Source organism: Takifugu rubripes, chromosome 20, assembly GCF_901000725.2.
Source record: "Takifugu rubripes chromosome 20, fTakRub1.2, whole genome shotgun sequence".
Lineage (NCBI taxonomy): Eukaryota > Metazoa > Chordata > Actinopteri > Tetraodontiformes > Tetraodontidae > Takifugu > Takifugu rubripes.
In genome coordinates, this window is record NC_042304.1 from 993,067 (window position 1) to 1,005,808 (window position 12,742).

Genomic DNA, 12,742 nt, shown 5'->3' on the forward strand with positions numbered 1-12,742 from the left:
ACAGGTTTTCAAACGTGCAAAAAAAAAACTTTCCGATTAATATTGGGCAAAGGTAGCAACTCACCAACTGGTGACACATAGAGTAAATACTTCAAACCTCATAGATATGGTATAGATTAAATGGTACTAGTGGGATGAGAGGTGTCTGGTGGCACACTTCTGGCATGGGCCCTCTTCTGGTCCACTCTCAGGCCACCCCTCGTGTCATGCCCAGAAAAAGAATCCTAAAATCAGTTTTTTGTGATTCGACTGCAGCTGCTTTTGTCTTCGGTGTTTTTGCATCTTGTCAACCGCTGTCCTGGACTTTTTGTCATTTGTTTACCACCGTCAAGGACAAGGACAACTTGACAAAACAATGATTGGATGTTGCTGAGTTTAGTCACCCTGTGTAAGCAAACTGCCATATGTTCCTTATGTTGTGAACTATGCTAACGCAACTGTAATGGTGATGATGCTCAAGTTGTTTTTTGTCAATATTAGCTGCCCGTGAATTTTCTGTTATGTAGATGCATCACTCCATTTTTCTAGGAAGTCTTGGGTTTAAAGTGGAACGCTGCACAAGTTACTGTAAACTATCAAAAAGGTTACAAGCTTGATGACCAGGACTGGGAAGAAACCATGGAAGCACTCAAATTCTAATCCAACAGTAGAAAAGTCCAAGTAGAAAACATGTAGGATGTTTTGTTGTTTTAATTACTGATATGGGCTGTTCAAAATATGTGGAATAGAACGATGCAGCCAGAAAGATGTAACAAAGAGTGGAAATATATACTTTTTTTATATGTTTTTTTGTAGTCATGCTCAAAATTAAAGCACATGGAGTTTGATCCAGTGTTGAGTGTGTTGCTGGTGCTGAAGAGCTGAAGGTGATCTACTGTTGATGTTTTTCAGTAGTTCTGTCATTTTTCTTCTGGAGGCAGCCTGCCGTTTTTCCATCTCAACCATTGTGAAATACTCACCCGTTATTACGACCGCTCACTTTACGTATGTGGGGACATGTTTCCAATCGTGTCAGAAGCTATTTTAGTTCTGGCTATATGGCTAGTTTGGGAATGTTTTTTATCCCATCAATGGACAAATAGCTGCATATACCAAGCTAAATGTGCATCCAATAGTTCTGCAGGGTTAGTTTTCTTTTAAAGTGATTATATTACATCTAAAGCTTGAAAAAGAGAGAGTTGGAGACGCACAAAGAGAAGCAGCCAGAAAGATGTAATCTGTGTCCAATCGATATTCAGCCCCTCGGACCACTCCTGGGAGCTCCCTATCATTTGTTTCTATCTGCCTCGCTCTCCTCCTCTCTTTTTAATACCTTTTCTCTTTATTTTTCTCTTTTAATTTCCATTCAATTAGGTTGGAGAAATTGCTGGCCATTGGTTAATTGCTTTGGGGCTCTCTGTAGGGAGGTTGCCAGAACACAGATAACAAGTTGACACCATCAACATCACCAGTTGTCTCAGCACCACATTTGTCCACTAGGAAGGCTTCATACAGAATTTTTAGCATTGACCTCTTTAACAGTTTGGAAATTGGAGTTTTGAGACTTTCAAGTTTAAATTATACAATTTGGCATATTCTGCTTTAGCCAATGACCGACACTATTGGAGAACATTAGAACATTTTAATATTTTAATACTTGTGTTGGTGTAATCAGTATAGCGTGATCATAGCATCGCTCCCAACAAATCATGTTCAATGGAACCGTGTCTGTGGCATGAAGCTCTCTGAGAATAAATAAGTACAGTCCAGCTGTTGGAAACCATCCAGGACCAGTTTCATCCAAGACTAATTCGGAGTTTGGGCTTTAGTGCCAGGATTAGTTCCTCTGATTGTTTTTTGATGTTTGTGTGTGTGTGTGTGTGTGTGTGTTTAGACCTTTACTTTGTTTCTGTTAGAAACTATTTAGTGTGATTCATGACATGAACGTGTAATTCATGTCACAGTGCTGGAAGGTGTCAGAATAAACGTTTCTTTCACATGTGGGTGACTTTTCTGTTTGCAGATGACTTTTATGATCTGTAAGCTGCGCAGAGAATGGACAAAAGTCAATTTATCAAGCTGGATTTATAGGTTATGTGACACCTATGAGAGGAAGTAGAGCATCTTATACTGTAGTTAAAAGGCCTGACAGGAGGGGGAGCAAAGAGGGAAAGTGGGCTGTCAAGCTGTAGGCAGGGGATGTCTGTCAGAGTCTGAGCCCACTGAAGCTTCACAACTTCACTGGCAGCATGTCTGTATCTCTCTCTGATATGCAGCCATTGGCCCTCCAGAGCTAACCGCTGTCCAGGAAGGCAGCTGAGCTAGCAGACATGACAGCAACTGCTCCGTCAAACGCATCATGGAGCACCTTGCCATTGGTTCGAATGTTACAGTCAAGACAGCTATTTTTCTGACTATAGTGTTCAGAATCCAAAATGTACATGTTTAGAATTATAAGCAGAATAGGAAGATGGAGTTTTATAGCACGATTTAACTGAAAAAGGGTTTTCACCATTTTTGGAACTGATCCAGAGTCCAACATTCAAGATTCAAGATTCAAGATTCAAGAGTACTTTATTGATCCCTTTAGGGGGTGTCCATCAGGGAAATTAGCATCTCCAAAGAAACGTACAGCACTGTACAAAATTTCCCACCACCATTACACCCCATTAAACCTATTAAAGATAATAAAAATATAATAAAATAAGAAATAAAATAGAATAAATTAAAAATAGAATATGAATATAATTTTGCTTGTCCAGTCCAGCCTATTGTCCAGCCACAGCCCAAGATATTTGTAGGTCTGCACGCCCTCCACCTCCTCCGTTCCTATCTGAACTGGTCTAGGTCTCGGTCGGTCCCTCCCAAAGTCAATGACCAGTTCTTTGGTTTTGGAGGTGTTGAGCTGCAGACCGTTGTTGTGGCACCAGGCAACAAAGTCCCTCACCGGGCACCGGTACTCCTCCTCTTGGTCGTCTCTGATACATCCAACGATGGCTGTGTCATCAGCGAACTTCTGAATGTGACACATTTCAGAGTTGTAACAGAAGTCCGAGGTGTACAGAGTGAAGAGGATGGGGGACAGCACAGTCCCCTGTGGAGCACCGATGCTGCTGACCACAGTGTCAGACGTGATGTCCTTCATCCTGACGAACTGCGGCCTGTCGGTGAGGTAGCTGGAGATCCAAGCAACCAGGCAGGGGTCCATCTGTAGAAGCTTGTCCTGTAGGACAAGGGGCTGGATCGTGTTGAAGGCACTCGAGAGATCTAAAAAGAGGATTCTCGCTGTGCCACTCCCCTTGTCCAGATGCGAGTGGACTCGGTGCAGCAGGTAGATGATGGTGTCCTCTACACCGACCTTGTCCCGGTAGGCGAACTGTAAGGAGTCCTCAGCGTGCTGCACCTGGGGCCTGAGGAGGTTGAGGAAGAGCCGCTCCAGAGTCTTCATCAGATGTGAGGTGAGTGCCACCGGCCGGAAGTTGTTCAGCTCACTCGGTCTGTTCTTCTTGGGGACTGGAATGATGCAGGACGTCTTCCATAAGGTGGGCACTTTCCCCAGCTCCAGGCTGAGGTTTAAGACCCGTTGTAGCGGCTCCCCGAGTTCAGCAGCGCAGGTCTTGAGGAGCCGGGGACAGACTCTATCCGGTCCAGCTGCTTTTCGGGGCCGGAGCTTCCTCAGTTCTCCCCTCACCTGGTCAGCCGTGAAGTAGGGAGGATGTGGGGATGGTGAGAGCAGGGGGATGCAGGGAGGATGTGGAGATGGTGAGAGCAGGGGGATGGGGGTGGTAGAAGGTGGAAGGTGGAAGGGTGGGAGGCTAAAACCTAGTACGGTGCAGGATGGGGGGGGGCTTCTTGATCAATAAACCATTGAATTGTCCAAGGTTGAATCCCTCTGACAGGTGGTGAGCATGTGCTCCCCTCAATGTTATCTTCTCTAGGAACTCTTGGTTTTCACTGATGTGCATTTCACAGTATGGGCTCCACACTGTCAGACTTGGCACGGAAAGTACAGTCTCCCCAAGGTGCCACTTCAACATGGGGAGGTGTTCAAGGCATTCTGAAACTCTCATGATTGGTTTAGCATACAACGGAAACACAACTGTGCAGGAAACCTCTATCACACTTGGCAGAAAAATCCAGTGTGCTAATCCCAAAGTGTAGCAAGCCTGAGGTGGATTTCATCCAGTTTAAAAAAAGTTTGGGGATTCCAAATTTAAAATGTCAATAAAGCCAAAATTGACACTGGCTTAGCAAGGGGGTGAACATCATGTTCAGTGATCCTGTTCTGAGCTTTCCTGAGCCATCAGCCATCTTTGGAGGACATGAAAGGTAAGCATGCAATTTAGCTTAGCTTAAGCTAAGTGGCTAATTATGCGACTGGCTAAATATTGTCTCATCCATCCAATGCTAAAAACAGATAAAATTGCCACTTAATCACCTTTAAGACCCACAGAGGTTCCACTGTGAGTGGTTAAAAAAACTAAAAGTGACTAGAATCTGCAGTGATCTTTAGAAACCAGTTAAAAAAACCAAAACATAAACCCGTGTAGTTTTCAAATGGTCTCTTTACAGCCAATTCTATCCATATACCTAGCATATCTGACCACTTGCGGGTCACACACAGCTGGGCCAGGTGTACCATGGCGATCCTTCGGGATTCTCTCGTCTACCACACAGCTCAAAAGCGTCTGTACCAGATTAGTGGACCACCACATCGCCTGGCATGTAGCCTTTATCACTATTTGTAACACAAAGAACGACAATTTGGTGCTGTTGCTGGGTTTGAAAAAAGGGCATCTTCTGCACAAATAAGAATATCAATCAATCAATCAATCTTTATTTATATAGCGTCTGTTACAATCAAAATTGTTTACCTGTGTACGATACCTGTGTAGATGAATACAGAAGATGGGGGGGCAGAAAAACTACACAAGAAATAACATCACTAGTCTAGTCTAATAAAATCTAAAATACCTAAAAAGGTTTTAAGGAGAATGTGGCAGCACACAAATCTATATAAACCAGATCACCTTTGTCTAAAATGTTGTCTTTTTTTCCTCCCAGAACGAAAGCAGATTACCCTGACTGTGGGAAACCAACTAACCTACAAGAAAATATACAACGTTGTGGGATACCTGAAAGGAAAACACAATCCAGGTTTGAACTGGTGCCGTTTTCTCTTGTCCTGCCTTTGCAATCATACTGACAAAAGATAAAAGAAAAAGAGTAGGTCAAAGGGGCTAGACAACTTTTTGTTCTGGTAAATGTGTGACGTCCTTCCTTCAGACAAGCATTCGATCCCCTGGGGCTGGACGCTGTGGTTTCCAACCTCTGTAACATCACCAATCTGCTTACATTTGGCAGAATTTATCCTGATGTCTGTTTAGATTTGTGTTCTCTTGCGTGCATTTGTCCTTTTGCACTATTAGGTGTAGCTTCACCTGATCTCATCATCTTAATGCGTCTTTAAAATTTTGGATTATCATCAGTATTCAGACTCTTTACTCAGAACTGGGCTGAAACTCGGCTAGCAGATAATGTCCTCACAACATTCAGGTTTTGTTCATGCAAACAGTTTCATCTAATGTCCCAAAAATAATCTAATTACAGTGTGACCTCTACTTACGAACGTCTCTACATGTGAAATGTTCAGGTTACGAAACGTCTCAACGGGAAAATCTTTCCTCTTGTTCTGAAAGAAATTTCAGCCCAGGCAAAAATACGCTACCGCTGCTACTCACAGCTCGTGGAGTTTAGCGAACACAAACTTGCTTGTAGCTGCTCTGCCATTGGCTATCGCCTAGCATCTTCCTGTAATCCCATTGGCTAGGAGGGACGTCAATATGTACAAGTTTGTGTGTATCCCAGTGTCTTCTTCGTCGTCTTCGAGATTTATTGTGGGTGTTCGTATATTTGTCCATTAGATGGCGGTGTTACCACAAGTGTTAACGTTCGTTGCTAGTAATGACGGCTAATGTAAGATTAGCCTGTAATAAAGTTAATTTTGTTCCTGGAGAAGCCTTGCACTGAATTCCTACATTTATTGTGCGGTAATCTATTTGTAACATGTATTTGTTACATGTTTTGATGCATTTTTATGATTTATAAAAAAAATGATGTCCAAATTTTTGGGGGCTTGGAACGGATTAGGGCATTTACATGGAAAATGCATCTCTACTTACGTAATATTCAGGAAACTCATTCTTAAATATTCCTCCCCATTCCTAAATTATAACAAAGGTCTTTGTGTCCAAAGAAGTTCTAAATAAAGAGGATCGTAACCTTGAGCACTCCAAGAATCTTTTGGGGATGATTTAGAGAATTGTATTTATTAAATGTTCTCACAAATTTGAATAACTGGAAGAACAAGTATTGTAATATTCCAACAATAATCCTTCAGGAAAACATGCTTTCCAGTCTTGAAATAGTCTGCGTAATTCAGATGATCTTAGCTGTATAATTTGGACAGAATATTAGGACATAATGTCAGAGCAATGTTTGCATTTGCAACACTTTAAGAGGTCTTACAAACTAAACAGTTGCTCTTTCTAATCCTTGGAAAGGGTCCCCGAGCAAGGCACCAAGTCCCAAGGAAACTTCCTCCCATTGCACATTCTCAGTAATAATGCCAGAATGAAACAAAAATACTTGCTGGAAGCTCCTCTGACAGTGTTTACAGCCTTTTTGGAAGCACCTGAAGCTTTTATCCAAGATTCTGGGATATTAAGATTAAGATTAAGATGTACTTTATTCATCCCCGTGGGGAAATTGAATTATAGTAGCAACCTATAGAAAGTATAGAAACAGAATAAATAAATACAGAAAAGATTAGAACGTTATAAGCATATATACAGCATATATTATAAGCATATATAAATATATATATAATATATACATAATATAATAGATACATATTATAAGCATTATACGCATATATACATAAATATAGAATAAATAGAAATAAAATTACAACATGAACATTGCACAGTTATTGTTATTGGCTGGGTTTGGATGAGTTATATAGTCTGATGGCGGACGGCAGGAAGGACTTCCTGTACCGTTCCTTAGAGCAGCGAGGCTGCAGGAGTCTGCTGCTGAAGCTTCTTCTCAGTTTGTCCACTGTGTTATGGAGGGGGTGGGAGGGATTTTCCATGATTGTCCGCAGTTTCAACACCATCCTGTCCCTCACCACCTCGTCCAAGTTTGCCAGTCTACAGCCAACAACAGACCCTGCCTTTTTAATGAGTTTGTTAAGTCTGTTGGCATCCTTTGCTTTAATGCCTGCACCCCAGCACACCGCAGCAAAGAAGATGGTACTAGCCATGACAGACTGGTAGAACATGTGGAGCATCCTGCTGCAAACACTGAAGGACCTGAGTCTCCTGAGGAAATAGAGTCTGCTCATGGCCTTCTTGTAAACAGCATCGGTGTTTGTGGACCACTCCAGTTTATTGTCCAGCTGGACACCCAGGAACCTGTAAAATGGGACTATTTCCTCATCCTTCCCACTAATGCAGACTGGGGAGGGAGGGGACTTGCTTTTTCTGAAATCCACCACCATCTCCTTCGTCTTGGTCACGTTGAGCTGCAGAAGGTTCTCCCTGCTCCACCTGACAAAACTCTCCACAAGGTCCCTGTATTCATCCTCCTTCTCCACACACCCGACTATGACTGTGTCATCCGAGTACTTCTGGAGATGACATGTCTCAGAGTAGCACTGGAAGTCAGCTGTGTAGGTGGTGAACAGAAATGGCAAGAGCATAGTTCCTTGGGGAGCTCCTGTGTTGCTCATCAGGGGGTCGGACACACAGCTCCGCAGTCTCACAAACTGTGGCCGACCTGTGAGGTAGTCCTTAATCCAAGAAACAAGGGGAGCATCCATCTGCATCTTCTCCAACTTAGCCCTCAGCAGTCTTGGCTGGATGGTGTTGAAGGCAGAAGAGAAGTCGAAGAACATGACCCGCACTGTGGTGTTTAGTCTGTCCAAGGAGGCGTAAGCCCTCTGTAGTAAGTATATTACTGCGTCATCAACCCCCACCTTGGGCTGATAGGCAAACTGCAGAGGGTCCTGAAAGGGGCTCACCAGAGGTCTGAGGTGTGACAGCACCAGCCGCTCCATGACCTTCATAATGTGGGAGGTCAGTGCTATTGGCCTGTAGTCACTCGGTGCCACAGGATGGGTCTTCTTCGGCACCGGGACCAGGCAGGATGTCTTCCATAGCACTGGGATCCTCTGAAGATGAAGGCTCTGGTTGAACAGGTGCTGCAGTGTCCCACACAGCTGCCTGGAGCAGCTCTTCAGCACTCGTGGGCTGATGCTGTCCGGTCCGGCAGCCTTTCTCTGGTTGAGCCTCTCCAGCTCTCTCTTCACCTGGCCAGACGTGAAGGATAGTCCTGTCGGGGGGATGGGTGTCATGTTGGAATCCGTGTAGGGTGTCAGCAGGGGGGAGGGGGAAGAAGTTGGCAGAGGTGTTAGGGGCTCTGGGAGGTGTGAATGGGTCCCATTGTTATCCAGAGGAATATTGGGACAGCTGGGGGAGGGGGAGCTAGAATCAAACCTGTTGAAAAACTGGTTCAACTCATTAGCTTGGTCCACGTTCCCATCAGCTGAGCGTATTCCTTTCTTCTGGAAGCCAGTGATTGTTCTCATCCCACTCCAAACATCCCTGGTCTGGTTCCTCTCCAGTCTCCTCCAGCTTCTTCCTATAGGCGTCCTTGCTCTCCTTCAGACTGTTTCAGTTGCTTCTGTACACTCCTGAGCTCAGCCGAGTCCCCAGCAGTGAAGGCCCTCTTCTTCTTATTCAGAAGGGCCTTCAGGTCACTTGTCACCCATGGGTTGTTGTTTGGGTAACAGCGTACCTTTTTGGTGGGGACAGAGTTCTCAGTGCAGAACTTGATGTAGTCGGAAACACAGTCTGTCAGTCCATCCAGGTCCTCACCATGTGGTTCACAGAGAGCAGACCAGTTGGTGGTCTCCAGGGCATCCCGCAGACAGTCCATGGCACCATCAGACCATTTCATAACAGTCCTCACAGTGACTGGTTGCTGCTGAACCACAGGTGTGTATGATGGGGAGAGCAGCACGAGATTGTGATCAGACTTGCCTAGTGGAGGGAGTGCAGTGGAGGTGTATGCATTGGTGACATTAGCATACAGTAAATCCAAAGTCTTCCTGTCTCTCATGCTGCACTGGACATATTGATGGATGTACGGAGAGTGGACTTAAGGGAGGCATGATTGAAGTCACCTGTGATGAGGATAAAGGCTCCGGGATGTTTAGTCTGCAGGTCAGCCATGACAGAGTGAATAACGTCACAGGCCGTGTCCGCTTTACCGGTCGGTGGAATATAAACAGTGATGGCGATGACATTAGTAAACTCCCGTGGCAAATAATATGGACGGAGTCCAATCGCAATAAGTTCCACGTCGGGACTGCACACGCGCTCCTTGACGTGAATATGCTCCGGGTTGCACCACCTGTTGCTAACGAACACGGCCAGTCCCCCTCCTTTCTTCTTACCGGCCGCGGTGGTGTCTCGGTCCGCTCGCACAGTGGTGAAACCAGCGATTGTCACATTAGAGTCCGGTATCAGTCCATGGAGCCATGTCTCCGTGAAACACATGATACTGGCCTCTCTGTACTCCCGCTGGGTCTGTGTGAGCGCCTCCAGCTCGTCCATCTTATTTGCCAGGGACCTGACATTCCCCGTTATGACTGCGGGGACGCAGGGTTTAAAACGTCGCCTCTTCATCCTCTGTTTAACTCCCGCCTTAGTCCCTCGTCGTTTCCTCCTCAGCTCCTTCGGGATTTGGGGCTTCTCTTCAACCACGAAGGATGGTGGTCTTAGAGCCATCAGCTGGTCTCGTGTATAAACAATACCGCTCCGCTTCTCGGCACAGCTGATGGGGGCCGCGAATAACCCAAGCACCGCAAAACAGAGAAAAAAGTATTCGAGCCTCCAGAACATGGTGTCTGAATACTCCAGTTGAAAATGGAAAGAAAGAAAGTAAATCCAAATAGAAAAGAATGTAAACAAGTATAGAAAACACTACGAAAATTTAAAAAAGAACAATTAAGTTTAGGGAGCTGCTACTACTGGCTGCCGCCTGAGACAGCGCCATTTTAGATATTCTGACCTTCACAAACATCTCGGTGTCCTGATGTGATTTCACTAAAGATGGTTCAGTCCGGACACTTGGTCATGACGCACAGAGCAGCGATTGTTGACCCTCTCACCTGCACACTGGATCTCAGGATCTCAGCCAGAATCACCACTAGGTTATCAGAGAGCCAGCTCATGGGGGTCCTCGGCCCCCGTTGACACATACCTTTCAGAGTTTGTAGCGAAACTGTTCCCCGTGCAGACCCCAGTCTCCGGGCACACAGACCACAGCTCCAGCACACATGTCAGACCAGTAGGTGGCGGTAATGCAGGCACGTCGAGGCATGAGATCAGGACACTTTCAGAACAATGGCACTTCTGAAGGCGGGCACCAGCAGACCGATGGCGAGATTTAATTGCTTCTACAAGCAACCCAGAACTACAAAGCTAAAACCATCGTAGAGCACGTGGATGAGAAGTGGTGGCAGCCAAAGTCAGCTTGCATGAGCCGTTGTAAACCATACATGCACGCATAGGTAGCGGTTGTGCCCATGCCCCAAATCGCTGAATACGCTCTGTTTTGTGTCATGGCGACAACAGATGCAGTGGCATTTATGAAATGCTCCATTCTGGGCCCTGGGGGCAATTAAAGGCACAGTAGCAGTTTACACAATTCCTCAACAATTCCTCAAACGTAACAGCTGTTATGTAAATGGAAAAGAAAAGAATAAAATAGATGGAATGAGAGTTCAAGTGTTGTATCAAAGGATTTCACTTTGTGTTTCCATCGTCATTCTGAGGAATTTACTGACTTGATTTAAGGACACAACATGAAAAACATGGAGATAGGAAAAGGCTGTGAACGCTGCAGTGAATATGCGGTTAAGAACAAGGTCCAGGATACTGACATCTCTGAAACTATTATAAATAACTTTAGCTCCTTGTGATGCAATTAGGAGATAATGCATCAACGGCAAACTCAAATCACATAGTGTGTGAAAAGTCAAGGCAGGAAATATGCAAAGGTGATATAATTGGCCATAGCTGAGACACACCTTATCATGTCATCTGCTCTATGAAAATAGAGTTATTCATGAGCCATTGGGGGGGGGGGGGGGGGGGGGTGGAGATGCTGTGCAGGGAGAAGCATCTTCCTTTTGTAAATCTCAGACTCTACACACAAGAAGAAATAATGGGTACTTCAGAGAAATGAAGCGACATCACTCTGAAATTTATGAAATACGAGTAAATGAGTTTACACAGCTTATGCAGATTTAATGTTTGTAACACACCTATGCATGTTTATATGAGCTCTTTCATAAGCAGAAATGTCTTGTAGGTTAGATTAAAGTTTCCTCATTGACTACAATACAAAGTCAAAGCAAAGGTCACATTTGAAAATGTTGAAATGCAGAAAATATCCTCCTCTTTGTCTGTGATGAGTGGAAAGTTGGAATATTCTGAGTGAACGGCAGCTGCCCTTCCTCAGGTGGGAGCTCTTATGCCTCCATCCAGTCATCCTGCTTCTCCCAGCAACAGTACCAGTTCTTTACTCTGTTTTTGCGTGACAGCCTGCTGGAGTTTAGGCAGTCTGCTGCTGTTGTCATGGCAGCAACCACAAAGAAAAGTTACAGGTGTTTTAGTGGGCCAAATAGAGCCGGGCAATGAAACAATCTCCACTATCGAAGAAGGAGGTGGTTCATTGTTCCTGTACTTGTTTTAACAATAGGACATAGCAGCCTTTTTTTTTTATCTCCTGTTACATCCATTGTTGAGGTCCATGTCTAAAATCTTGACATCATATAAGAATGCTGTCCAGAGGAATATAGTTGAGTAAAACAGGTTTCTGTCATCCAGCTTCAGTCATTTCACACCACATTATGACCTTTTAAGGTTTAAAAGGCAGTCCAGCCTTTTCTGCTGAGCTGTTTCTGCCCTTATCTTTTCATAATTGTCATTCCAAAAGGAAGCCTTTATCTTTGTCCTCAGCCAGCCTTCACACTCATCCTCTCACAGCATCCTATCTGCTCCTGCGCCAACCACTGTACATGATGGAAAATGACTTCACTGATTTACAGCGTGATATTAGCCAGCCCTAATGGGCCACTACAGCCAATAACATGAACCACAAATCTCTGCTAGAAGTGCCACTTTTACTGGCTGTTGACATTTGATCGTATGTCTGCTCCAAGGTCATTTATCTCGACCTTAAATAGGATGAAGTTCAACACAATATTTCAGCGTGGAAGACTGCACTTCCTATTCTCTGTGCGTCAGGGTGTTGGAGAGGAGTGTTGACCTGTCATCTGAGGCTCTCATTCAGCAAGAATCATCGACTCGGCTTGATGCACTTACACCTTCAAGGACATTGAATGAGGTCCCCCAAAAGGATTATATGTATTTTGTGGACAGGGACTGGCTCATGTCATGATTATTTATTATTTATTGGTCGTATTTGAACATATTTGGATTCTCCAGCCACACCAGCACAGACAGCAAAGATAAATCAGCTAGAAACACATTTTGCTCTTTTTATTAATAGGAAAAAGTCACAGTAAGAGGTGGATGGTAAAAATCAATAGACATCAAGGTAAAACAGGTAGTAGCAATGCAGTCCAGTCCAGCTCAGTCCCCACGATCCTCTGAGGTTTGCTTCAGAG

General features: G+C 44.6%; 1 protein-coding gene across 1 annotated transcript in view; it reads left to right on the forward strand.

Annotated features, from left to right (window-relative positions):
- Positions 1 to 12,742, forward strand: part of naaladl2 (N-acetylated alpha-linked acidic dipeptidase like 2) — a 214,963-nt gene that overhangs the window by 103,142 nt on the left and 99,079 nt on the right. Inside the window, exon 8 of the mRNA XM_029828002.1 lies at positions 5,044 to 5,136. Coding sequence (XP_029683862.1) covers positions 5,044 to 5,136 — 93 coding nt within the window. The remainder of the gene's footprint in view (positions 1 to 5,043; positions 5,137 to 12,742) is intronic.